This window comes from Caloenas nicobarica, chromosome 1, assembly GCF_036013445.1.
Source record: "Caloenas nicobarica isolate bCalNic1 chromosome 1, bCalNic1.hap1, whole genome shotgun sequence".
In the NCBI taxonomy this organism is placed as follows: Eukaryota; Metazoa; Chordata; class Aves; order Columbiformes; family Columbidae; genus Caloenas; species Caloenas nicobarica.
In genome coordinates, this window is record NC_088245.1 from 89,976,270 (window position 1) to 90,002,334 (window position 26,065).

Here is a 26,065-nt window from a genome sequence, read left to right on the forward strand (position 1 = left end):
GTGAGGGAACCCAGTTCCCCTCACCCCCTGTTTATTTTTTTCAAATCAGTCCCGGGGTTTGTTCTGCAGAGAAGGGCCGGTGTTTGGTTAAACATAGACTGGGCTCTCAGGTTTAAGACCTCCCTTGGCCTTTCTCACCCCCAGCACTGTCAGCCTGCCGCCAGCTCGGCTCAGTCAACCAGTTAGCAGGCTCTGCTTGGCAGGCTGGTTCGGCCAGATACCTGCTTGAGGTTTGTGTCTGCTCCAGGAGGAGGAAGACCAGGAGGAGGAAGACCAGGAGGAGGATGACAGCCTTGCAGGTAACGGGTTGGGGACCCATGACCCACCAGTGCTGGCTGTGGACGCCCCTTCTCCGCTGACACCAATTTTTTGGCACCCGTTTTGATTTTAATGTGCTCCTCTATTGTGTTTCAAAGCTTTCTTGGGATTAAGTATTTTGCTGTATTTTGTCTGTAAGTCTGCTTTTCTTTTCCTCTTCTCCTCCTTTGGAAATCGTTCTTTGTCAGGCTGCCCCAGCGCAGAACCTCTTCATCACAGGGTTTGCTCTTCCCTCACCCTCCGCACACACCCCTCCTCCTATCCTGGCTGCCAAAGGGGGTGTTTCCCCCTCAGCCAATGAAACGTGGCTGATAACATCTGCCCAGATGTTGCAACCCTGGCCACCATCCTCCCCAGCAGCCCCGGGGAGCAGCGGCTCCATTCTGGGGCAGTTTCTCCGTACCCCTCGCAGGGCACACCAGCACAAAGGGGCTCAGCTGTGCCCTCCTCTCCCAGCCCCAGCCAGAGCTTTCCCCACCACCATATGCCAGAGCACGGGGAGTATGGGGAGAAGGGTGGGATGTGGTGGGTTTATGGGTCATGCGTAGGAACACAAGGACTGCACCCCCAAACCGCACTGACACCTCTCATTGCACAGGGGCCAGCTGCCCCAGGGCCATCAGGGCACATGAGTTACACTGCAGCAGGCAGAAGCAGCAAGGGCTCATCCCAGGACCGCTGTGAGTTTCGAGAACTTGTGCAGGACCATCATGTTTCTCCTGAGACTTCAGGGCTGTCATTGTTACTAAGCCTCTTCCTAGCTCTGGATATGCCTGTGATATGTACATGTGCTCCTTCACCACCTTCTGCAATGTTCATTATTTTACATAGTGGTCTTACATGTCTTCTTATTCATCCCTGAAGAGTCCTGTCTCCTCATACAGTAAAATTTCAATGTGCTTCTTCCTTGCTTGTCCCTGACCCACCCCCACCAGCTTTCACCATCCTCTTTCAGCAAGGGGGCAGCCTAGCCCCCATACTATTCTAGATGAGTGACCCGCCAACATCTTCTGTCTCCATCTCAGACTGATTCCTAGCAGACCCTAATGACTTGTTGGCCAGTGTGACTGTGGCTGCATCTGAGCATGGGTCAGCTGGCCACGGGGATGGGCTGCTCTGCCAGTGCTTCCCCTCTGAGATGCCATATACATCAGTACCTTGTCATCACTTCTTGCCAGACCTCCTACTTTTTGCATCTTTCCTCCAAAAGCATTGCTTCACCCTTTATCTCCAATCCTCCCATCATCCATCCCTCTCTTCCCACCTCTACCAAGTGCCCTGACCCACCTCGGACCTGAGCAGGTCCTCTCCTGAAGGGTCTGGCCCTGGACTGTCCCTGGCACTTTTGGAGGAGATGGCTGGTGAGATGCTGGGGAGACGGCAGCTCCTGCTGGGGATGTCAGCCCTGCGGCACCATGGCAGGAGACGAGCAGGGCTCCAGTTTGGGAGCTTTGGTGTTACCCCACAAAGAGTCTGTGGAGCCATGCGTAGAGGGTGCAAGGCTGCCCTCCTCATTGCCCCAAATGTCATGTCCCTGTTTCTGGGGGTTTGTTAGACCCTCTGGTGTTGCCTGGTCTGACCTGATATGAAGTGCCATGCCTTTTGTCTAGAGATGAACGTTGTTTTCCTGTGTCCTGCAGCAGGAACTGATAGAGAAATGTATTATGCAGCGTTTGAAGATGGCTCTTAATTATTTTGCAGTCTATGTGTTCAGACTTCAAATGCGTTTTTCCCATGCCTGCTGTCTAATCCAGTGAACAAAAGGTTATGGTTTATAGGTCAGAGTACGACACCCATTGTGAGCACTCTGCTTTGCATCCCAGTTATTCTAATCAATGAGCTTTGCTGAATTTTTAATGCGGTGCTGGACTTTTATCTCTCCCATTTTATTGAAAAATGACAAAACAAAAAACAAAGTGGAGTCAGATGAATCCCTAAGATCCTGTTTGCATAAAAGGCTACAGGATCTCCAACAAAATAACAACAACAGTAATTAAAAGCCAAAGAGAAAACAAAGGACCGCAAAGAACTTTTGTTTTACAGAGAAACCACTTGCCCCATTAACAAAATATTTCCCATCAGCCTACCCATCTGGAGTTATTTACAACATGGTTAGGAACCATGAAGGTCAGGCAGGGACCTAGAGGGAGGTTGCTTTGGACTGAAAACTCAGTGCCATGCCATGGAGAAGAAGGGTTGGTTTCCCCCTTTCTGCATTTTTTTCATCCAGGAGGGATGCTCCAGTGAGGGCACCAGGTGGGCAGAAAGGGGTCATTTCTCCTGGCTTGGGGCCACCCTGTGCAATGCAAACTGAGAGGTGGGATTGGGGCTCAGAAGGTCAGCGGGGAGAAGGGCCATGTCTGCTCTCAGCTAACCTGCAGGGACAGGGTCTCCGTGTGGTGCTCCAGAGTCCTGGAGCACAAAGCCTGTTGTGCATGCAGGGAGCTGGTGTTGCACAGCTATTTTTTGGCAGCCCTAGTAGTGTTTGACACTGACCCCTAAGGGCATGGAGAGGAGAGATGCCTCTCTGAGGTCTGCCACAGGGAAAGACAAAATAAAAAGAGTGAATGAGGAAAGCCACATTGAACATCCAGGCAAAGCCTTGGAGACATGCTCAGGGTGATAAATCACCAGTCGGACAACATCTCCCCTCCTGTGGCTGCAATCCTGCCAACATCTTTTTTTCAGCCCTCGATGCAGTTACCTGAAGATATTTTATGTTTTTTCTTGGCAGGGAAGAATTGATTTGACCGAACAATGACACAGCAGCTTCTGCCCTCACTCTCAGGGCAGCAGAGCGCTCCCACAGTCACCCTGTCCCAAACACAACCTCTTCCCCGGCTCAGGCCCCTGCCCCGCACCACTCAGCCTCCTGCCTCGCTGGGTGATGCCCAGCAGCTCTGGAGCCCCCAGCAACGTGCAGCCAAGGAAGGCAGCAGCTGTCCCTCCAGCCCGGTGGGAAGGGAGCCAGCCGCCTGCGCCAGGCGAGGTGCCGTGCAGCACCAACGTGGGCACGGAGTAGCTGCTGGCAAGAGAAGTTTGCTGCTGAGTTGGGTTTCTTTCCTTACCCCATCCCAGCAAGCAGAAGCAAAGGGGGTTTTTGGGGGATCTGGATGGGCAGGCTAGCTGGGCAGGTCACTGGCTTTTTAGCCTGAAGGATGGGGAAATGGATTTCTTACGGCAACTCCTCCTTCCCCCTTGCCCTGGGACCGTGCCAGGGGGCTGCCGGAGGCACATGCTGGTTACCAGATATGCAAACCCACCAAAGAGACACAGACCATCCCCTCCCAGCTCTCCACAAGCTTAGTCGAGCATTTGGCGGGTGATGCTCAGCAAAGCGGCCTGCACGTTGCCTCAACCCTCTCCTTGCTGTGCTAACGGCAGAGCCTGCTGGGCCTTGCTGCCTATGCGTCCAGCAAACAAGCATGTCCCCCTCCTCCTCCTCCTCTTCCCCCTTTCCTCCCCTGTTCATTAAGGCTGCCCTGCAGGCGAACACTCCAGCCACCTCTACATTGCTGGTAGAGGAGGATGCAGTGCGGAGGTCTCGGTTAATTCTGGAACTGCTGCAGTCCCATCAGATATTGCTGCATTTCCGTTTAAAAGAGTGAAGGAAAAAAAAGAGAAAAAAAGAAATGCTCCAGTACAATACATTTGCCAAGGCTGCTTAGGTGACCTGCTGCTTTGCATATCAATGTGCTTCTTGCAGAACCCTGGGCAGAGCAGAGTCCTAGAAATGCACATTGGTTTGTAAGAAGAAAAGAATTATGTTCCCCAAACTGACGGAAAACAAGATGTTCTAAGCAGGGCTTCCAGCCAGCCCGACTCCCCGGGGAATGGACTTTCCTTTACAGGTTGCTGACAGGCGCCTGAGGAAAGCTCAGGGTTTCTCAGGAGGTTTCAGGTCTGCTACTCTGGGAAATTCCTAGAGGGCTGCAAATTGCACAAGACTGAGAACCCCTGGGGGAAATAAACCAGGCACTATAATAATATAATAAACAAGGTACAGGGGCTTTTGTCACCCCACCTTCGTGTCAGACCTCTGTCACACAGCACCCAGGGAGGGTGCCTGCCGCTTGCCGGGGGGTCTCGGCGCCAGAGCCCCCAGGCAGCTGCTGGCGGCAGCGGCTTCGCAGTGCCGCAGCCCCCCGGTCACAGCGAGCCCCTGTGTCAGCCAAGTGGCTTTGCCATCCCAGCGCCACTGTGTGAAGGCGGATGAGTAGCCCGGCTACTCTTACAGTTGACAGAGGGGTGCATTAATATTTAACTCTCTCTCCGGGCCATGGAGCTGAAGACATCGATCGCTGCCAAAACACCTCTGCGTTCACGCGGAGTTCAGCAGAGTTGCTTCATGCCTTTCCGTAGCATCTGAAGGGACTGTATTTACATTTCTGTCAGGGCAAAGCTAAGGTCTCTGTTAAACCTGATATCCCTTGTGTGTCTCGGATTTACTGTGGGGCTTTTCTCAGTGCTGCAAAGCTGAGAGAGGCATCCCCTGGGGTCCACTGGCTTTTAGCCACACTCAGACCACAGCAGCCGTGGGCAGGGCAGGCCTGGGACGGTGTGCAGGTCTGTTCCATCCATGGGTCTCTTGGGTGTATATTGCCCCAGAAAACCAGATTATCAGCTGGTAATTATTTAATTCTTGTTTACTACCATGGTGGACAGTTCACGTCCAGCTGGGCAATACTCATTTAGGGCAAACCAGTGACACAGTGTAAGTCCTAGTAGAGTTTCCTTTCCTCCCTCGTCCCGACTGTGACCTGACCTTTTTCTTGATGGTCATGGGAATGTATTGCAAAGACCTGACAACCCACTGACTCCCAGTTTCAATTCTTGACCATCTGAGGGCCATGACTCGGTGCACAAATTTACAAGGCAGTTTGCAGATGTTGGAACATTTGCTATTCAAAAGAAGCACACCTCTGTAATGTTCACGCATACTTTTTCTCCCTATACATCAGCTCATTGTTCCTGAGTCTGATTGTATATGTGGTATTTTGTATATTTCTCAAGTGCCTTCATGATGCAGAATGTGGTCAAAGCGCACATGGAGATTTAGCAGAAGAGCAAGTCCTGTCTGAGCTTCCTAGTCCACCATGTGGTTCACTAATGAAGAGAACTCAGGGGGTCCATGGCAACACGCAAGTGGAACACTTGGGAAAGTCTTATTTAATACAAATAGCACCCCCCCATGCCCCCCCAAAAAAGGCGGGGGGGAAGCAGTGGACAGATTTTTTGTAGAGGCTTTGCTTGTGTTTTCAAAATGCTGATGAGCTGTGTGTTTTATTTTACAGTACATGTCAGGATTTGGAAATGAACATGTTTCTGAGGATCCACGCTGTCCAGGAGCTTTACCGGAGGGACAGGTACCAAGGTTTTTTTAACTGAATTATTAAAATGACATGGAATAGAGTGAATATCTGTTCTCTGGGCTTCTTTTCAAACTTCACATGTTTCCTTTCTCTCTGCCACCACAAAAGTCTCCAGGACCCTTCTTTATGCAGGGCTGAAATAAGAAGATGCTGGCAAAAATCAGAATTAAATATTTCCATTCATGCTTTCTCTTTTTAAGTTACTCGTGAGCTTCCGAGCTTCACCTTGGGGGTTAAGACTTGCCTGAATTACCTCTGCTCAACAGCAGGTATTTTCCAAAAGGAGTTTACAGCAAAAGTGGCTCAGCCACACCAAGAAGGAAGCCGTTGGCTCTGGAATAAACCAGAGCAGAATTTTGAAGCTTGGTAGAGAGATAGTGCTCAGGCAGGAGAAGCTACTTTCAGGATATCTGTAGGAATTTGGTTTGATGAAACAGGCTTATAAGCTTTTGGCAGGAGAGCAGCTTCTTTGTAGGGAGGGGACATGAATTCCTTTGGTAATAAACCAACAGATTAATTCTTAAAAGTAACTTTTAAAAATGTTAGATTAAAATAGATTATGTTGGATCATTCTGTTTTAGAGAAAGAGATCATGACCCATGCGATGCTAGCCACTTGGTCCACAGAGGCAAGAACGAAACCCTGAAGAATTAAAGCTCTTTCATCTCCTTTGTGCTGGCCTCCTTTACACCAGCAAACATTTTGAGGCCGACTGTGCCCTCCCTTGAATGTTCTATGATCCCTTGAATTTGGGTGGCAGCATTTTATGCTCAGTCAGTGGCATCCCTTGGTGCAAGTCAGCTCCTCTTCATTCTCTGTGCAAAGGGGCCAGCAGAATTAAGGTCAAACAGGGAACTTCATCTTTTGCTTCTCCTGAATTTTCTGGATCTCCCCAGTTCTGATGTTTTACAGGTTGTGTGTCTGTGTGAATAGTAACACACCACACAAAGACACTTATAATACATATATATGCCCCCTAGGTCTGCATTGCAGCCTGCAGTGTGCCCACAAGAAAGACAAACTGCTGTGCTGGATCAGACTGACGGCTCAGCTAGTGCAGCGTCTTGTTTCTGAGACTGGCTACAGCAGATGGGTGGAGAAAAAATATAAGAGACACCTTAAACCTGGGAAATGGATAGTGGTGGCCGCTGGTCTGAACAGGCAGTGGGCAGTGGTGGATGTGCTCCTTGTGATTTCCTAGAACATCACCGCTTTCCAGAGGAGGAGACCACTCCAGCTCCCGGCTGAGATACTCTCCTCTGGACAGAGTTTGGACTCGGTGTGAAAAGAGTTAACAGAAAAATCTGAAAACGAGTTAGACAAAAAAAAAATCTCCAGTCCCAGGGGTGGATCCTTTCTCCTCTGCAGTATTTATAAGACTGGCATCTGCAGTCGTGCTGGCTCAGATAAAAACGACAAGGGCTATTGATCCCCCTGCTTCACTGCATACCCATGCTGACAAGATGGAGTTTGAGGGATGGAAGCTACATGCGTTATGAGAGCTTTACCTCTTCCTTCTGCCCACTGTCAGGGCAATGTTTGATATCGTATGGATGGCTGATCCGCTCAGCCGCAGCAGGGTGGCAGGATGCTAAACTAGACCTTGCAGGAGGGAGATGGGATGGCAAATGGCGTATGACTGTCCCACTGGGGCTTTTCCTGCAGTTCTTGGACGCCTTTGCTTCTTGCTGATCTCAAGCAAATAGATGCTGGCCTACTTAGATGAAAATGTTTAGATTCTGTTCTCTGAAATGGAAGAATCTGTCCTTCAGTTATGATCTCACAAGGGCTGCTAAACCTGTGCCTGTCACACCCACGGCTCTGCAAGGGAGAAAGTGCTCCCTTTGCACTCCAAAGGAGAACTGTCACTGTGCAGAAGCCCTACGAAAAAGCAAAGACTACCAAACAGGTCGCTTCTGCTCTTGGGCAGCAAATAGCACTGGCAGGAGGAGGCAGCATACCTCTGAAATGCCCACTCTGAGCACCCTTTCCCTGTGCAGAGGGCAGGAGGAGACGGGAGCGTTTAGTGAGTAGGGGGGAAGAAGCAAAGGTGCAGCTGCTGCGAGTCTTCATCAGCCCTCTGGAAAGCCAGACACACACAATGCTCTGGACCTGCCATTCTGAACGCTTGGTCTCAAAAATATTTGTGCGTAATAACGGTCTGCTTTTCAGTCTGTAAACACTGGGAATAATTTCTTTTTCCCTGATGCTCCTGTTGCCGACCCCACTGATCACTGCCCCTTACAGCTTGCTCTAGCAGCGGGCATGTTGACTCAACGGCTATGCCAAATCCTTAGGGCACTTCTGTGGCCTCTTGCATGTGGGAATGGGCTTTGGGGTCTGGCTGGTACCCGCAGGGCACCCAGCCTCACAGGAGCAAGAACTATATGACTGCTGCGGCTGACACACAGACTCAGGAGCACAGCTCGCCCCATAGCATCGGGGTGCCAGCCACCCGCCACAGTGTTCTGTCAGGGGCTCCGGAGCTAAATCCCCTGTCACTGCTTCTCACTCCTTATTTTTTCTTCTCCTCCCATTCAGAATAACCCACAAGTCTGCCCGTATGGCCTGTACGCTGAACAGCTCTCGGGCTCTGCCTTCACCTGCCCCCGACACACGAACAAGCGAAGGTACCATGACCCCCGGCAGCGGGCAGGGGATGTGGGGCATTTGGGGTGAGCATGGGGGAGTGATGGAGAGGCTGCCTCTGTGCCACCAGCACTTTCTGTGAGGTTGGGCGCGTGAAAAACCTCCACCACACACTGGGAAAGGGACAAGAGCAGAAAACCACGGGAGAGGGAGAGGATGGTTGGGTGGGGTGAGTGGGCTGTGAAAATGCTGAGAAAAGGGCGGCTGGGATGGGGAAGAAAACAGTTTTCTGAGTGAGGACAGGAAGCGGAGGGGGTGTCCAGGGGGGCTGGCTCGTCCTCAGGGGTCTGTGCGCTGTGCAAAACAGCTTCAGGGTCTCAGCCCTGATGCTACTGCAAAAACATCACTGCTGTGACTGACATAGGTAAGCACCTGATGGACAATGTCAAAACCAAGCCTCTGAGCAAGACTCTTCCTTTTTTCCCTCTTTTTCCTCCCTTCTCTCTCATGCTCCTGCAAGCTGGCCAGGGCCAGTGAGGCACTATCTCAGGCTATGCCCATTTGGGGGCTGGCCAGGGGCTCAAACCAGTGCCAGGCACCCAGCACGCTGCTTACTACCTCACATTCACCGTAGTGCTGGGGACAGCTTGTTCCAGCTAGCAGCAAATGTCCCAGAGCTCTGTCCTGGTCATCGTGCTCCAGCCTTCACCAGATTGCAGAAGATGGGTTTCTCAATTTGCTTCTCCCATAGCGTTTTTTCTCTCCCTTCTGTTGTTCATTCAAATGAAAGGCGAATGCATCATCCGAGCTGCCTAGCAGAGCTCTGCTCACCAGGCTGGTGCCTGCTTGCGGTGTGTGTGGGAAAAGGATGATTCATTGTTTGCTGTGTGAAGATGTCCTTGATGGAAATTTTCCAGCTCTCAAGGGAGAGCTCCCTCCTCCCTTCTCCCACCCACCCAAACTGCAACCACCGCTGTTAACACATCAAAGGCACTGGCAGCCCTGCCTAGCTCAGGCTTTCCTGATTACCTCTGCTCTCCAGCCTGATTAAAAGCCCAGCTTCGGGCTGGGCTGTGGCTGTGCACAGTGTGCAGATGCCGGAGCGGCAGGGGTGGCAGGGGCTGCAGCCACGGACACAGCGGGCAGCAAGGATGGAGCATGACAGTCCCAGGCAGTGATGGAGGAATGGGGGATCTCCTGCAGCAGTAGGATGCATCATCCCACAGAAAACTCTGGTCTTGGCTGCGTGGGCTCGCTGGTAGTCCTATGGGCATGGCCAGCCAGGCATAGGGTGCTACTTTCAGCAATTCATCCAAACTCAGATACTGGCTGTGACCTTCTGTCTCCTGGAAGCTCCTCTGTACTTTCAGTTAGACGCTGTGCTCATCCCTGTCTTGTCTGAGCTCCTTTGTAGCTGTGTTTAAATAGGCTTTTTTTCCACCTCAGAGGTTGCTGTATTTCAGCCACAGATAAAGCTGTATCTTTATTTTTTACATACATATATGTGTGTGTGTGAATGTAAATATATGTAATTATATGTAAACACACATACAGACATTTACCTACATATGACAGCATATATTTTTATTTAGAACCTATGATAAAAAGCCATCTCTCTGGAAGTCTCTGGCTGTGAGCTCTGTTTGATATTTAATATACCTTTTGGTCCGGTTGCCACCAACGTAAATGTTATTCACGCCTTTAGGAGTTCAATCAGCCAGCAGCCACCCAGAGGGTTTAATCTCTTCCCCAGGCAAATCCAGGTCTTCTTCTTCTTTGTAGCTGGCTATATCGGATCCTACCTTCCGTCTGCCATAAACCCTTCAAAGCTCTCGAGGAGGGCCACTTGACACATGACTGGGATGAAGCTGAACCTGACCCAAACCAGGTAACCATGCTGGAAAGAGCTCTGGTCCTGCCAGGAGGACAGTCAAATATTAAGCCAACCAGGGGTGCAAAGGTGCTGAGCTGCAAGGGGTCTGAGGAGAGCTGTAGGAAGCTGGGGGTCTGGCCAACACAGAGGCTGAGTCCTGATTGCCACCTGTTGTTCCTCACCTATGGGTCATGCAAGGAAGGACAGCTGTCAATGCAATGGTTGTTGCTTCCCACCTCGGTGGGTGCTTGTGCTGCTTCCCAGTGTCACAGGGTTTGGTCTGTGCTGTCTGGCGTCTCCCTTGGGGGCTCCTGTTGGCCACCTCTCAGGCTGCTCTCTCTTCCTCTTCAGTTTCCCCCACCAAAGGCTTATCATGCCCCAGCCCAGCAGGGTGAGCATCAGCATGTCTCTGCCATCCATCCCCTATTTCCCTGCGTTTTCGGAGAGGCTGCTGGCTGCCAGCCTGTTTCCCTGCAGCCCTCAAGGGAAATCAAGCTTCATTCTGGAGAGTCATGCAGGGGCATGGCATTTGTCTTCCTCTGTTACGGCCTTGCCATCATCTTTAATCATTATTTCTTCCCTGTCAGTCCCAGAATGTTCAGCTCTGCTAATCTGACTCTCTCCTCCTGCCATGCTCTTCTCAACATCATCTTATGGTCATCGGTTTTTATTCCTCACAGGCTTTGCCCTTTGATGCATCATCATTAGCTAATTTCCAGCCTCCCAGCAGCCTTGCCATTTGTCTAAATACTTTCCCAATTCTGCTGGAATATGTTTTCCGGCCACTGACCAAGGAACAGTGACAGGCTTGTATTTAGGTCCCTTTGGTACTCCTTCCCAAATGAAGCCCCAGTGACTTCTGTTACCACCTGATCCAACCATGGTGCCTTTTTGCAGCCAGCATCTATCATTATGGTTATTAATGATTACGGTAATTCCAAGATGCCCAGCTCTCAAGCATCTCAAGCCATTTACATCTAATACATCTTCTACCTAAGGGAGCAGCAACAAAGTGCCTGCCCACTCGCCCTCTCACTGCTTTCAATGGGAATCATCAAACCCAGAAGGGCTATTTCCTAGCAGTAAGCAGGATCCATCTTCCCGCTTTTCTTCTCATCCTCTCTCAAGCAGAGCCAGAGACCAGGTTCAATTTGTTGGACAAGACTGATGCTTCCCAGTGGTGCTTTGTGTTTCACCCAGCTCACTTAAAGGAGTTTTCCCAATCGTCATCCATCTAAAAGGATGGCCATATGGAGGCACCTTATGCAAATCCCATTGAAGTCAATGGGAAAAAACATCCTTTAACATTGCCCAAAGACAACGGCAGAATTATAGAAGGCACAGGGGACAAAATAGAAAAGGGCACAAAGATAATGAAAAAATATGGGGCGGCATCCATGCAAGAAATGCTGAAACAAGAAAGCTTTCCAGCCTGGAACAGAAATGACCAAGGGGAGTTAAGATTGAGAGGCAGGGAGAAAACACATACCAATAACTAACATCATGTTCAAAAAGAAAAAAAGAAAAAAAAAATTAGGCTATCCTTTGCAAAATGCATAAACCGTGGAACTTCTTGCCAGACAATGAGCATAATTTCAAAAAGTGATTGGACAAACCTTAGAGAGAGAAAATCTATCAAAGTAATAGTAAGCACAAAGGCGCTGTATCTCAGGAGGCTCGTGGATCATATATCAGGGAAACAACACTAAAAGCTTTCCTGTTTTAAGCAACCCAGTGCTAGCTGCTGCTGGCTGTCTTGGACTTCTTTTGTGGCTCAGGGAGCTCATTCTTCTCTTCTTGCTTCAGGGAAGCCCAAACGCAGCACAGATGCGCAGAGCTGGGCAGTGGCTTAGCATCTTGCAACCGTTTTGGATGAGAGGAGTCAGACACCATGTCAGTTGCCACCAATGGGCTGGATGACCCCCAAATAGGGGAATTGACAGGGAAGGGAGAAACTCATGGGTTGAGATAAACATGGTTTAATAAAATAATAATGCTAATATACTACTAATAATATTAATATATATATTAACAATGGAAATAAAATATGAAATAAAATGTACTCAATGCAATTCCTCATGAACTCCATCCACACTGAACAGCCAGTCCCAAGAAATGGCACCTGGTCCCAACAGCCGATCCCAGAGAGAGGAAAGAGGAAAAAGGCAGAAAGGCCCAGAGGCCCCTGCAAAACAGCAGGATGGCAAAAGGCCGAACTAATGAAAGTCCCGAGCAGGACTCCCCTAAAGAGGTCTCTGTCCCAGCTCTGACAAAAAGAGAGAGAGATCAGAATATTCCGACTCTCCTTAAATATGAAGCATGACACTGATGGCATGGAATATTCCTATTGATCAGCCTGGATGTCAGTCAAGCTCTGCCCCATCTATGCCTCCCTTCCTCGATGCCTCACACCTGTGGGCAGAGCTCAGAGCATCCTTGGCTCTCAGACCAGAGCAATTAAAAACATTAACTCTGTCCTGGGCTGTTATCTCCTTGTCCTCAAACTAAGTCCAAACAACAACTATGAAAAAGAAAGGTTTCTAACTGTGTGAAGGAAAATTAAGTCATTTTCAGTCAAACCAGCACAATACCTTTCAAATTCAGCTGGAATTTCTACACAGAGTTCAAAATTTTGAGGACCAGCAGGCAAGGACACGAAGTCCCATGAGATTTGTTTTCTCAGGGTACCGGCTTAAAAACATGGCAAGAACCACCAGGTCAGGTAGATAGAAGCAAGAAAATATTCTCATGGATGCCCAGAGTCACAGGCACTTCCATCTGGGGTCAAGCGTATTCATGCAGGGGATATTTCTGGCAGATGGTCACACCAGCATACTCCTAATTCCAGATGTTTGGGTTGGTCTGCACTGAAACACCCCTCAGAGAGGTGCCGCAGCACCTCGTTCCCAAGAGCTGCAAAGACCCTGATTATGATATCGGCAGCAATAAATACTTCGAACTCCTCTGGCACCTTCTGCCTGAGAATCTTGACAGGCTTTGCAAGAAGCGATTAGCACTGCTCGCAGCTCCCCCTCGGGCAGGTAGAGATATTTTTGCTTTGGGCGTGGGGAAAATGAGGTGAAGCAAACAGGAGTGTTATGCTCCAGTCATGGAGGGAGTGAATCATCCAGCGCAGCGTGGAGCACAGGACTGCGACAATTTGGCTGTGGAAAGCTAGTTCATCTGAATTTCTTTGCTCTCAACAGTGTTGTTACTAATAGAGGAAGGGACAGCTTTTAAACAGGATTTATTTTTTTTTTAACCTTGGCACTACACAAGCCTGCCCATTTTTTTACAAAATTATGTTCAAAAGGAAAAAAAGCTCCATAAATCAAAAGAGATGTGTAAACCGAATTAAGCAAGGCAAAGAGGAAAGAGAAAGCTACGTCAGCTAGCATAGGACAGGGAAGTGGGAAGGGACAGGGGTCTACTTTCTTTTGAATTTGCCACCGTTTGCATTATAACCACTGGTATTGCTTTCTTGTTTTCTGTTTGCTGCAATCTAGCTGCGATGGAAACCTTTCGAGATCCCAAAAGCCCCTCGGAATAAGCTGGACTTTGTGAGCGTAAGTTGCGGGACCAGGGCATCCGGGCATCCTTCATCTCTGCTCGCCTCGGGAGGTAGCGGGGCACACGGGATGCTCGACACTGGGCTAGCAGCAGCGGTTTTGACACCTCTGGGCTTGCAGAGTACCCATGGGAGAGGAGAGGATCCCAGGTTTCAACCACCTGACAGTGGACTTGATTTGCTTTGTTGGCTTTCAAGGAACTTTTCAAAAAAGCCCCAAGCCCCAGTTCTCCGCAGTGCCTGGTCTGGAAAACACCAGCTCACATGGATTAATAATAAACCCTTGAGATATTAATGAAAAGCCAACGTGTTTGGCCAAAAGCCATATGTGGACAGGCTGGTAGTGGTACAGGAAGCAAGGAGAGAGGGTGAGCCTCAGCAAGGGAGTGGGATGAGGGGAGGAAGAGGGGTTAGCCCCTGCCCCACTGCCTGCTGCTGATGCTTTGGGTTCACCCATAGGGACTGCACACCTTGTGCGGAGCCGGAGAGCCCAGAGGACGCAATGGCATTGCCGTCCATATTTTTGTCTGCAACACCTCCATGTTCAACAGGTCAGTGACTGCTACACTGGAGAGCCTGGCTGCCCTGGGCTGGCTGCCTGCATGTGTATGTCTGTCACCAATGTGCTCGAGTCCAGAGGCTGGAAAGAGGGTCTACAAAGCTACGAAGATGATTAGGGGTCTGAAACATCTTTCTTACGAGGAAAGACTGAGAGAGCTGGGCCTGTTCAGCCTGGAGAAGAGAAGGCTGAGAGGGGATCTTATTTATGTTTATAAATATCTCAAAGGTGGGTGTCAAGAGGATCAGACCAGACCTTTCAATGGTGCCCAACAATAGGATGAGAAGCAACGGGCACAGATTGAAACACAGGAGGTTCCATCTGTAATATGAGGAGAAACTTCTTCTCAGTGAGGGTGCCAGATCCCTGGAACAGGCTGCCCAGAGAGGTTGTGGAGTCTCCTTCTCTGGAGACATTCAAAACCCGCCTGGACACATTCCTGTGTGATCTGCTCTGGGTGAACCTGCTTTAGTAGGTGCGTTGGACTAGGTGATCTTTCTCGGTTCCTTCCAACCCCAACCATTCTGTGATTCTGTGCCTGCTGGTGGCTAGCATAGGCAGCTGCTCCCAGCAGTGCTGTCTCTGTGTACCTGTGCTCCCATGTGCAAAGGTGTTCATGGTGTCTATGGCAGGTGTTTGTGAAGCAGGTTTTGCTCCATATTCAAGCACTGGGGGAGTGGGTGGGGAGCCACCAAGAGAAGGAGGGAGCTGGGCATGGGGATGCAGCAAGAGGGGATGTGTTGGATCCAGGTGCTCTTGTCCCAGGGACTGGAGCTGCTCCTTGGAGGTCAACATGCATGATGCCTCTGATGGGCATCACTACCCCCTGCAGCAGCTCACAAGGGAACTCAGCCCCGCTCCCCAGTTTACAACACCTGATGCAGCCATGGGCACAAAGGCAGAGACCTGGCAGAGGTTGTAGGACATCCTGCTTCCAGGCCAGGCACATTAAACCTCCCTGCCTCCTCTTCACTGGCCCATATATTGCATTTGCCTACCCACAAGTAGCATTTCTGGTGCCAAAGGAGAAACCTCTGCCATGTCAGTCTCCCAGCTCAAAACTCCCCAGCTGGGGTTGTGGTATGTCCAAGCACCTGCAGTTTACGGCACCTTGACATTCTTGTTCTCCTTTTTCTTTAGATGCCTTTATAATTCAGATGGCGACTTCCTGATTGGTGAGTTGACACTTTGGCTTTTTGTTTCCCCTACAAGGGTCTACCCTGGTTGCCACCTGCCTGCCTCCAGAGCCTGGGTCCTACAGCTATGATCTGGAGGAGGAGGTCAGCTTCACCCTCACGCCACCCAGATTTGGTGGCCTGGCACCCACGGGGGTGTTGGGCTGGTTGCACCATTCCTGTGCGTGTCAGAGCGCATGTTTGTGCCAGACCTCAGCTTTGTCTTTGAGCGGTGACCCAGCTTCCTTAGCGTGGTGCTCAGGGATCGTTTCCCAGCGCTCCCCAGACTGGTATTAGGCACACCACAGGCGGAGGTTTTCTGGAAAAAATAAGCTTCAGGATTTCTTAACAGCTTACAGCTAGATGCCTTCATTGCTTCGGTCCAAGAGTATTTAGCATCCCGTGTTCCGCCAGCCTCAGGCAACCAGACTACCACGATGAATGTTGAGGTTGGCACATAAAGTGTGCACATGCCAAAAAATATTCTGAGCAGTATCAGAAGCCCGATACTTACTTGTATCTTTCTTGACCAAGGGACAAAAATGCCTTGAGGTCACCAACAGAAACATTTATCCCATCAAATAGCTATTAAATTGTTCTCACCTTCCTCACTACTGTGAAGTAAAAGTGCTAGGGCAAGTTTTGTAAATCTGCTAGTTTTTCAAGTCAAAACATGAGCTCTCCTGCACGAGGACAGTCAGAGAAAATAACGTGGACATTGGTGAAGCATTGCTTCTACCCACAGGAAGCAGGGAGAATTAGTTATTCCCAGACATCTCACACTACCACAGTCATGACAAGGACGGGTATGTGCACCTTTGTGTGTGAAGATCATGAGACAGACAGGTATGGCCCCAAATATATAAAGTCCCACCTATTCAAACTGTGGCACAAACCCTACATCAAGGGACCACAAGGTGCTGGATGGCCTAACCTCATGCAGGTACCTGCTGTGACATGGGGACCATGGGGCTGGTCTAGAAGCTCTCCTTCCAGTGTGGTCATCACTGCTGCAAGGCTCTGCATGGGAGAGGGAACCCGGTCCTGCCAGGAAGCAGAGTCAGAAAGGGTCAATCGCTCTGCCTTGGAGACCGCGTGCTCTTGGTGGACATAGAAGAAGGCATTCACCACATCGCTTCAGCTCCTCTGCCTGGATTTTGTTTCCACAGTGCCCCAGCAAGGGAAACTGCTCATCACAACTGAGTTTGGGAAGATGCTAGTGGAGCCCAATGAAATCTGCGTCATCCAGGTGAGGGCTGCCTGTGCCTTGCCTGTGGCTCAGAGCCCGACATTGGAGCAAGCCAGCTCCTGCATTCAGCTGTTCGTGGTTTCTCAGGAAAGTCCTGGGAGGATCCTAGTCTTCTTTTATTTTCCAGCAAGGAATGCGTTTCAGTGTGGAGGTGTTTGGAGAGACCAGAGGCTACATCCTGGAGGTGTATGGTGCACACTTTGAGCTGCCTGACCTGGGACCCATCGGTAACACTCTCCCATCAGACCTACAGTGAATTTCACAGAGACAGCCAGGAATTACAAGCCCAAATCCATCCTTTTATCTCCCATGTAATACATCCTCCCATGCACACAGTCCTTCCCAAAGACACTTTCTGTCCCAGCACTGTTATTCCCCTGCAGAGCAAGCATCCCCCCAACAAAATGCAACAGCTCAGTCATCCTGATTTTCCCCTGGGACTGAAGGGATCATTTCTCTCCCACTGCCTTTTCCACTTTCACTCTTCCCTTCTGGTTTGGCAGTCCTCATCTGCTGGCTCTGAACCTGTTCCTACAAAAAAAACCCTCAAAAGACCATCATCACTGATGCCTCATACTTACAGATATGGCATAAACTGAAGTAATAGGAGTGAATTTAGCCAGTTAAAGGAAAGGTATATTTCAGAGGCAACAGATATTCTTGAAGCACCATTTTAGATTTAATGTAGTGGTTTTTTCCCCCACCTCTGTTAACAGAGGTGTTTTAGAGCTCTAGAGCCTGGAGACCCTTAATGCCAGAAGCTGTTCCCCTTGGAGAATTAGAAATTAATAAAATGAGCAGCACAGGACTGGAATCAGCAACATACTCGCATGTCCGTGTTGTGCTGCCCGGGCGCATCTGCTTTCACTCAGCACAGATCTAGCTCTCTCATAAATCACAGACCCTCTTTGCCAGCTGCCTCCTGGTCTGTGCAATGTCATAGATCACAAAGGCACAGCCTCTAGCTGTCGTGACAAAGATATTGCCAGGGTGCACGGCATCTGAAGCCCCACCGTACCCCCTATCATTTCCCAGCTTTCTGGAGGTGCTCACCTCAGGTTAGTTCACCTTCCTTATCCCTGGAGTACTCGCCTCCAAATATTTCTAGCTCAGATAAACACCTTCTGGTTAATGCTACTGAAGTTGTCTCAGGGAAAGGAAAAGGAACTTCCCTTGTAACAGCTAAAATAACTACAAAACTAGTATCAATAGTTTTCCACTTCCAGACTGGTGTGTTGGGGTTGGTTTTCATTTTAGGTTGGGTTGGGCTTTTCCCCTGCTCTAGACTGGGCTTGTTTTACAGCCCTCAGTGAGATCTAAAAGACTGGCCATTCTTGAAGCAAGCTGAGTAGGTACTATCCATCAGTAAGAAGCTTGGCATGGCCCATCTGTATTCAGAGGGATTTGCAAACACTTCATAGCTGCAGTGAAACTGAAGCCAGTCATTCCTGTGGTGGGGAACCAACCCAATTTGCAGGCATTTAATGGGACCCCACTCGAGCATCACTCCCATGTGATGTGCTGGACATGAGTCATTCAGCATTGAGCCTACAGTGATTCAGCAGCAGCTTTCCTTTCAGCCATCTGAGGTTACCTGCCTTCACCCACTTCTTGCACTCTGTGCCTGCTCCACTTGATTATTGATATTGTTGCCCCGGCCTGTTTGTAACATTTTTTTCCATTAGCTAGTTTTGCAGACACTGTTGGACTGGGGTGGTTTGTTCTTGGTTTTTTTTGTTTGGTTTTTTTTTTTCTTTTCTTTTGGTCTCCAGAAGGCAGGAATCTATTATAACATTTACCTTCTGGAGAAAAAGAAAAGGAGTGCACTAGCCTGTAAACCTTTTCAGGAGGTGGCAATTATAAGAGCTCCTCTTCTCACCACCTACCCACCTTCCCCTCAGAGACCAAGATCCTTTGTATTTCAGTCTTACTTTATTCTAACTTCACTTTTCACTTGAAAAATGACAGCTGGAGAAAAGCACTGACTGTTGAACCTTAGCATCAGGTAGTAATGTCTGCATTTTTATCCAAGAAATTCAAAACCACTTTGTAACAATAATACTAATGATAAAAAGCGGAATACTTCAGCACCCGTATGGTGCTTTGCATTTTGAAAATGCACTCCTCACGCTAACGAACACCTCAGTATGCCCAGAGTCTGCAAGTATCACTAGCCCTTATCTTATTACTGTTTTTGCGAGCATTCAGAAATGCATTTGGCTCCCTCATGACATGCCTCCTAACTTTTGCGTGGTGAAGTGTCCAACCACCCTGATGTCCAGGAACAGAGAGCAATTCATCCTTTGTTTTTCGCTTAATTCCTAGTTGTTATATGACTTTAATTGAGGATGAAGTCGTAATCTTGTTCTGATGGCAACTAGGGGAGACTTGTCTTAGTCACATAAGGGGTGTATTACAATTACCTTGCTCGTAGAAGGACGAGAAGTAATTACTATTTCAGCTTTCATGATGGGCCAAGCAGCAGTAAGGTCATTCAAAAAGCAGAAAGGCACAACCCATGAAGCCAGGAAATTGCACCAGCCTCTCACTTTGCTTGCAGCTTGCCCAAAGAGCTCTGGCATCTCTCTTTCTTCTGCAGGAGCCAACGGCCTGGCCAACCCACGTGACTTCTTGGTGCCCGTTGCGTGGTATGAGGACCGCCAAGTGTTGGGGGGCTACACAGTGATCAGCAAGTACCAGGGCAAGCTGTTTGCAGCCCAGCAGGTGAGAATGCCCTGGGAGAACAGGTAACACTGAAGTATAGTGACTGCTGGTGCATTGCCTGGGGTACGCAACTCGGTAGCACGGATGTCATCTCAGGAGGTCCTGCTGGGTCAAGTGGAGCAAGGCTGAGCCCTTGCCCTGTCAGGCTGTTCATCTTCCCAGTTGAGGCTAGTCAGTCTGGAAAAAAAGTGTTTGGGAAGACTCAGTTAGACCAAAGACTCTTTGCCTCGCTACTTCCACATGTTTACAGTGACAGAGTAGAAAAGAGTAGCCGGAGCTGCTGTGAAAAGCCAGGGTTTCCTTAGCAGAGAGCTAGTGTTGCAGCTGGCCTTGTTCAAGTGCTGCCTGGGCACTTGGAAACCCTTACAGACCAAACCCCAGAGGCAGGGCTGAGGGTCACCATGTGGAAATGCTCAGGAAAACCACATCCTTGCAATGCTGGGCTGTGCCAAAGGGCTTCGTGCTCCAGGCTGCCAGTGTACTGGCACTGTACATCAGCACTAAATGCATTTTTAATTTAAGAAAGAGCAGTGCCCTGCGTACGTGTAGCAAAATTGGAAGGTTGTGTATTGGTGACCCTCTGTCTCTTTTCTTTGGTAGGATTTCTCCCCCTTCAATGTCGTAGCCTGGCACGGGAACTACACGCCGTACAAATACCATCTGGAAAAATTCATGGTCATTAATTCTGTCGCTTTTGACCACGCGGTAAGTCCTGGAGCTGGGCAAGGCAGAGCAATGCTGTATGGATACTGTACCATCCAAACTCACCCTGAGCTACAGGGCCTCGGCACCTGCTAAAAGATATGTTGTGCTCTAAGAAACAGCGTGAAATCCCTTGCACTACTTTCCCTGGGCCCAAAGCAAGCTCTTGAAGGGAAAGACAACCTCCTTTGTGGTACAAAGACATAACTGGAGGTTGATCCAGTTCTTAAACAGCTTTATGCAGCTTAGCATAGAATGTCTGCACCCTGGAGGAGAGCTGAATACTGAAGCCAACACACACTGTGCAGCTCAGCAAAAAGATTTTTACTTCAAATTCTTGCCTTGATTTATTTCTTGCAATTGCATAGACTCCTTCCCCTGGTTCTGCTGAGCCCAGCACTGAAATTCATTCAAAGAGTTGGCAGCTTTCATTGCAATAATTTCTGGGTCTTATGGAAAATAACTAAAGCCAAAACTAATGTGTGCAGCTCTTCTAAAAAGGAAACCAGCCCAGTGGGACAGGTGCCCACAGTGATGCCATCTCTTGGTGTTGCTTCTGCAAGTGGGTGTGCAAGGAGACTGGGACATTTCTAGTGAGATAACCAACAGAAATTATTGTTCAAACTCCAGAAAAACCTGCCAGGAGACAGATGGATTTGGGATCAAAGCCCAGAAAATCAATTTACTGGTCTAGAGATTTCAAAAACCCTTGAAGCAAGCCACAGTTTATCTGCGCTTTGTTCTCCCTGTTTGAAAAATAACAGGGCTGTGAGGCCAGATGCTTCCAGCAGGATGTTCCTGTCCTCTGTAACCTGCTAAGGCAGAGGTAGAGTTTAGTGGCAGGAGGAGTGCTGGAGACTGCTCCTGGAATTACAGTACCCCATCTTGTACAGCTGTTCCTCCCCTGCATCTGCCAGCAGATGCGGAGCATCATTGGTGGCACGAGGGTGGTAAAATACTGGACTGGGTTGCCCAGAGAGGTGGTGGATGCTCCATCCCTGGAGACATTCCAGGCCAGGCTGGACGGGGCTCTGAGCAACCTGATCTAGTTGAAGATGTCCCTGCTCATTGCAGGGGGTTGGACTAGATGAGCTTTGAAGGTCCCTTCCAACCCAAACTATTCTATGATTCTATATAATTCTATGATTGCTGGGGCAGTGAAGACTCTGTAAGGCTGCCTAAAGGAAGAACCATCCAGTGCCATCTCTTGCCCCTCGTGTTCAGCATGGGACTGAGATGCTGGGTGCTGTCACACAGGGTCACAACTCTCACCCACACTAGCAAGTGCAGGTGGTAAAAGTGTTTTGGCAAGGGAAAGGCTGCATCAGTGAGGTTTATCAGCAGGATGACTTGAGCAGGTAGCTCTGCGCCCTGCTTTGTTTCATGCTATTTTGCTTTCCTTTTTTCAGGATCCTTCCATCTTCACTGTCCTGACAGCCAAGTCGACCCGTGCTGGAGTGGCACTGGCTGACTTTGTCATATTCCCCCCACGATGGGGGGTAGCTAACAACACCTTCCGGCCACCATACTACCACCGTAAGTCTGCTCTCTGCTGGTTGTGCTTGAGTAGAGGACTGCAGAAAAAAAAACGAGCCTCCATTTATTTGAGAGTACACACAGGGAAGAATCAGTCTCATTTGTTGTCGTTGGCAGAGTTAGAGTCAGCTTCTTGGAGTCAGTCAGTCCTCACTGGAAAGCAAACAAAACCAAAGATGTTTCAATTTAGAGCATCTCAGGAAAAGTCAGAGGTGATGGGCTGGTCGTGTCTGCATAGATGGATGCGTCTGTACTCAAGGAGCTCCCACTGAGACCGGGTGTATATTGAACTTGGCATCGCACAAATGCATCAGAAATTGTCCCGTCATCCAGCCATGAATTGCTTAATATCTCATTAGAATACATACAGAACAGGAGAAAGGAAAATATGGCGTCACAGGTGGTGAGAAGCACAGAGGGATGTAGAGCTGGCCAAGGCCATCACAGGGTGAGATCAGAGTTACAGCAAAGGAGTGAATTTGCTCTCCTGAGCCCTTCTTTACCATCTGCACAGTGATGGAGGTACCTCTGGCATTTAAGAAGACAAAGATCAGGAACTGGGCTCCTTCTCAGGCAGAGAGATGGTTGCTGTTTTGGGGATTTGGTTGTCATCACCATAGCAAGGGTTATTTCAGCAGGTTTTTGTTTGTTTGTTTTTTCTTGGGAGTTTTTTGGTTTCTTCTTGGTAGCACATCGCCACGTGTTGCATTGAATGGATGCTAGAAATCCAGTTCCTCACATGGGATTGTCCTTCCAGAGTGGAAATGAGGCAACCTGCTCTGTGAGACTGAGAAGGAAAGCTTACCTACCCTGCACCCCTCCTGTCAACAGCTAAAAAGCTATCAAGGTCACCATATGGTCACTCTGAAGTGCTGAGGGGCTTTCTGCACACTTACTAACCACAGTTTAATAGCCAGTTCCTCCTGTTACTTGGACATATTTCCAAGTGTCTTGGGGGCTGGCAGAATTAGTGGCGCCTGCAAGCACAGTAGGCAGCTGTGCCGTCATCCGAATAAATCCCACAGGTAAAGTCCTGCCCTGCCATTCTGCTTTCATTTGCAATAATGAGTGTGACATGGAAACGTGTCTCCTGACTGGCTGAGATAGTGCCAAGTCACTTTTATTAGACCCTAAGAGGTGAGACACACAGCCAGTTTACCACGATTAAGTTGCGTCGCATCAGGAGATCTGTGCTACCTTTCCACAGACACGTTGTGTTAAACAACATGAACTTGTTCAATCTTGCTAAGCCTGTAGTAAAAGACGGCTGAAATAACATATTCTCTTGTCTGCGTTGCGAGCTAAGAGTACCCGTGCAGACAGCTACAGCCGCTACTCACTTGGCCACGGTACCACGGCCACAGGCTTGAGCACTAAACTCAAGATGAACAGGTTGGTTGTCTACTCCATCCCAGCCCCAGGTGGGGCAGAGCTCGAGTGGGTAAGGCAGACATTGCAACAGTCAATTATCAAGACACAGTACATGTTAGTTCTCTCTGAAATTAGTGCTGTGATGAAAATCTTGTACCATTAAGAGAGGCGTAACAGGACAGAGCCATTCTGGGGTAGAAGTAGCACAAGTTCAGTGCTGCTGAACTCTCCTCTCTCTAAATATTTTACAAGAGGCCTATTTTGTTTGCCAGCAATCCGCTGTTGCTCCTTTTCTCAGGTGCAGTGGAAATCCTATGTTCAGATAATCTTGGTGCACTCAGAGTCACAGTTTTCATCTTGCATTAGCTTTGCCCCAAGTATAAATATAGCAAAAAATATTCCTGCTAGACACCGCAACAATTTCACATACAAAGGTAGCTATGCAGCTTGTAAGTTCTGACTTACTCTTGGTCACCTTTCTACATCCTTGGACGCTGTGAATTATTCCTAGGGTCTTTGGACCGCAGGTTGAAAAATGCAGTTTTTATACCAGGAGCATATATTGCACCTGTATCTGAGAGAGTACTTGTGTGATTCTGATTACAGTGTGACCTAATATTTAATGGTCCCTAAGGAATTCTAACTTCACAACATTCTGCTTCTAGAAGAAAACTTCATTTTACCCATAGGGAACAGAGGCACATCTAAGGTATCAGGGGTCACGTAGGAAAGCTGTGAATTTCCTGTGGAGAATTTTGAAGAAGCTGGACTCAGCTGACCTCTTAAGTCCCAGCCTGGTTTCCTACTCACTTGCCCATTCTTCCTAAGCGATATTGTGAATTCGGCTGCAGATGCATTGGCAATCCAGCTCTTAGGGTCTGTACAGCAGTCTGAATGTGCCAAGTGCAGTACATGAGCAGGTTCAATGCAAAGCCCATAACAATCCAGTATTACACGAGACACTGACAACTTGGGATGAAAATTAATGAATGTTTGCATACATATATAGGCCAGCTCTTCTTTGAGCTAAATTAGTTCTGTTGTTAAACATTCCAGACTCTGGATTGTACTCAACAAAGACTGAACTAGTGGTTAAAAAAGGCTATATATAACATAGTTACAGAAGCGTGTCCTGGTCTCACAAAAACTGACCGCTAAGCAGAAAGTTGCCATATTGTCTAGTCACATCAGGTCTACTAAAGCTTAAAGCTTGGGACAGCAGTTGTTAAAGTACTTCCCTTGCAGGGAGCATAACTCAGTAAGTACTGAATGATGAAATACAGCGATCCTTACCTAAGTTAGCAGTGTATTATTCCATTGGTTTCAGAGGGTCTACTTAAAGTATTCTTCCTCAGGGAAGGACAAAATTTGGCTCCTTGTGTTTGGGCATACAGTGCCTCTTGAGAAACAGGTAGATAATGCATGAATCAAAAGCATGGGGTACTGAGGGACCTGGCTGGACTGGAGGTGGTAGAAGAATATAAAACAAAATTATTTCATGCTTATAGCCTGGGACAGCAGACCAGGCTCTCTCACCAGACTGTCGGCCAGGCATTTTGTGCCTGTAACACAGGGATGACTATATAGAACTTCCTTTCCAGCGCTTTAAGATCTCTAATCCAAGTCTGTGAGTATCAGGTTCCACCATGCAGTCTGCATGCAGGCGTAGTACTTACACCGCTTGAGGTGGTAGGAAGAGCACAGGTCTACCAACCTCAATGCAGCTTCATTAGGGAGCTCTGTTTCTGAATCCAGATATTTGAGAGTGGAATAAAACCTGCACAGCTTTACAAGCCTTGCCTGTAGGATCCCCGATGTCCTCCCATGTGACACCCGGCTTAGAAACCTCCACTCCACGTGGTGCCAGGCCCAGCTTAGCTCGTGGATGTCAGGGAGCTCACAGCCCAGCTGTGATGCCTCCCAATCGCATCTCTTCTCTATGCCTCCTGCAGGGAACTGCATGAGTGAGTTCATGGGGCTCATCAAAGGCCACTACGAAGCAAAGGAGGAAGGCTTCCAGCCTGGAGGGGCCAGCTTGCACAGCATGATGACTCCTCACGGGCCGGATGCCGACTGTTTTGAGAAGGCAAGCAAAGCCAAGCTGGAGCCTGAGAGGGTTGCAGAAGGCACCATGGTAAGGAGCCAAGGGAGTCAGTAACATTTTGAATACAGCACGGTATACCGCAGCTGTGCCACTCTCAAAGTACAGCCTAGCTTCTTGCTGGCAAGCTGGAAAAGTACTTAGACCAAACTGCTGCAGCATTCGCCTCCCTTACCAATCAGCACCGTTCAGCTCCCAGGAGCTCCCCTGGAGCCATGCGATGCCAGGCAGCTTTGATCGTCTGCCCACATGAATTGTTGCCTGAGCAGGAACCTGGGAATTTTCATGCTGATTAATTTAATTTTTGTCTTAGCCTATGGAGAAAGAAGTGAAACCCCTGACTGTCCTCCTTTCTGCACCCCTAAAAATCTAATGATGATCATCGACAGACCTTGAACTAGAGCTGTGGGAACAACCCAGCTTTCTTGGACATGCAAGAAATATACTCCTGAAAACTGGTTAACAGCAGTATTGCAATGCCAGCTCTGAAGATCTTTCTTGCCTGGGTGGATCAGGCTGGAGGCGGAACTTGGCAGTGCTGGACCATGTGCACAACTCCTGTTTGCAGTAGAGCAGAGCCACTCTGCCTGGATGCAAACTCTTGCTCTCTTGCGCTAACCTACCTTCTCTCTTCCCAACAGGCCTTCATGTTCGAATCATCCCTCAGTCTGGCCGTCACCAAATGGGGCCTCCAGACCTCCAACCGCCTAGATAAAAACTACTACAAGTGTTGGGAACCTCTGAAAAGTCATTTCAACCCTAAGTGCAAGTAAAGAGAAGTATTCATTGCTTGTAAAACTTGAGGGAAGACAGGGAAATCCAGTGTACCTACGTGTGGTGGCACTGTCAATTTGGGCAACACAGAATGCTCCAGAGCAGCATTTCCAGTAGCCACCAAGCCACAGAAATTATCATGCCTATGCAACTC

General features: G+C 48.9%; 1 protein-coding gene across 1 annotated transcript; it reads left to right on the forward strand.

The window, feature by feature from the left end:
* Positions 1 to 284: 284 nt before the first annotated feature.
* Positions 285 to 26,065, forward strand: HGD (homogentisate 1,2-dioxygenase). The gene is made up of 14 exons (XM_065633991.1): positions 285 to 299; positions 5,613 to 5,684; positions 8,232 to 8,320; positions 10,062 to 10,167; positions 13,659 to 13,718; positions 14,180 to 14,271; positions 15,420 to 15,454; positions 16,624 to 16,703; positions 16,831 to 16,930; positions 19,303 to 19,427; positions 20,028 to 20,132; positions 21,539 to 21,665; positions 24,989 to 25,170; positions 25,779 to 26,065. Exons 1-14 carry the CDS (start codon positions 285 to 287, stop codon positions 25,908 to 25,910), a joined length of 1,320 nt encoding a protein of 439 aa, XP_065490063.1. The 3' UTR covers positions 25,911 to 26,065.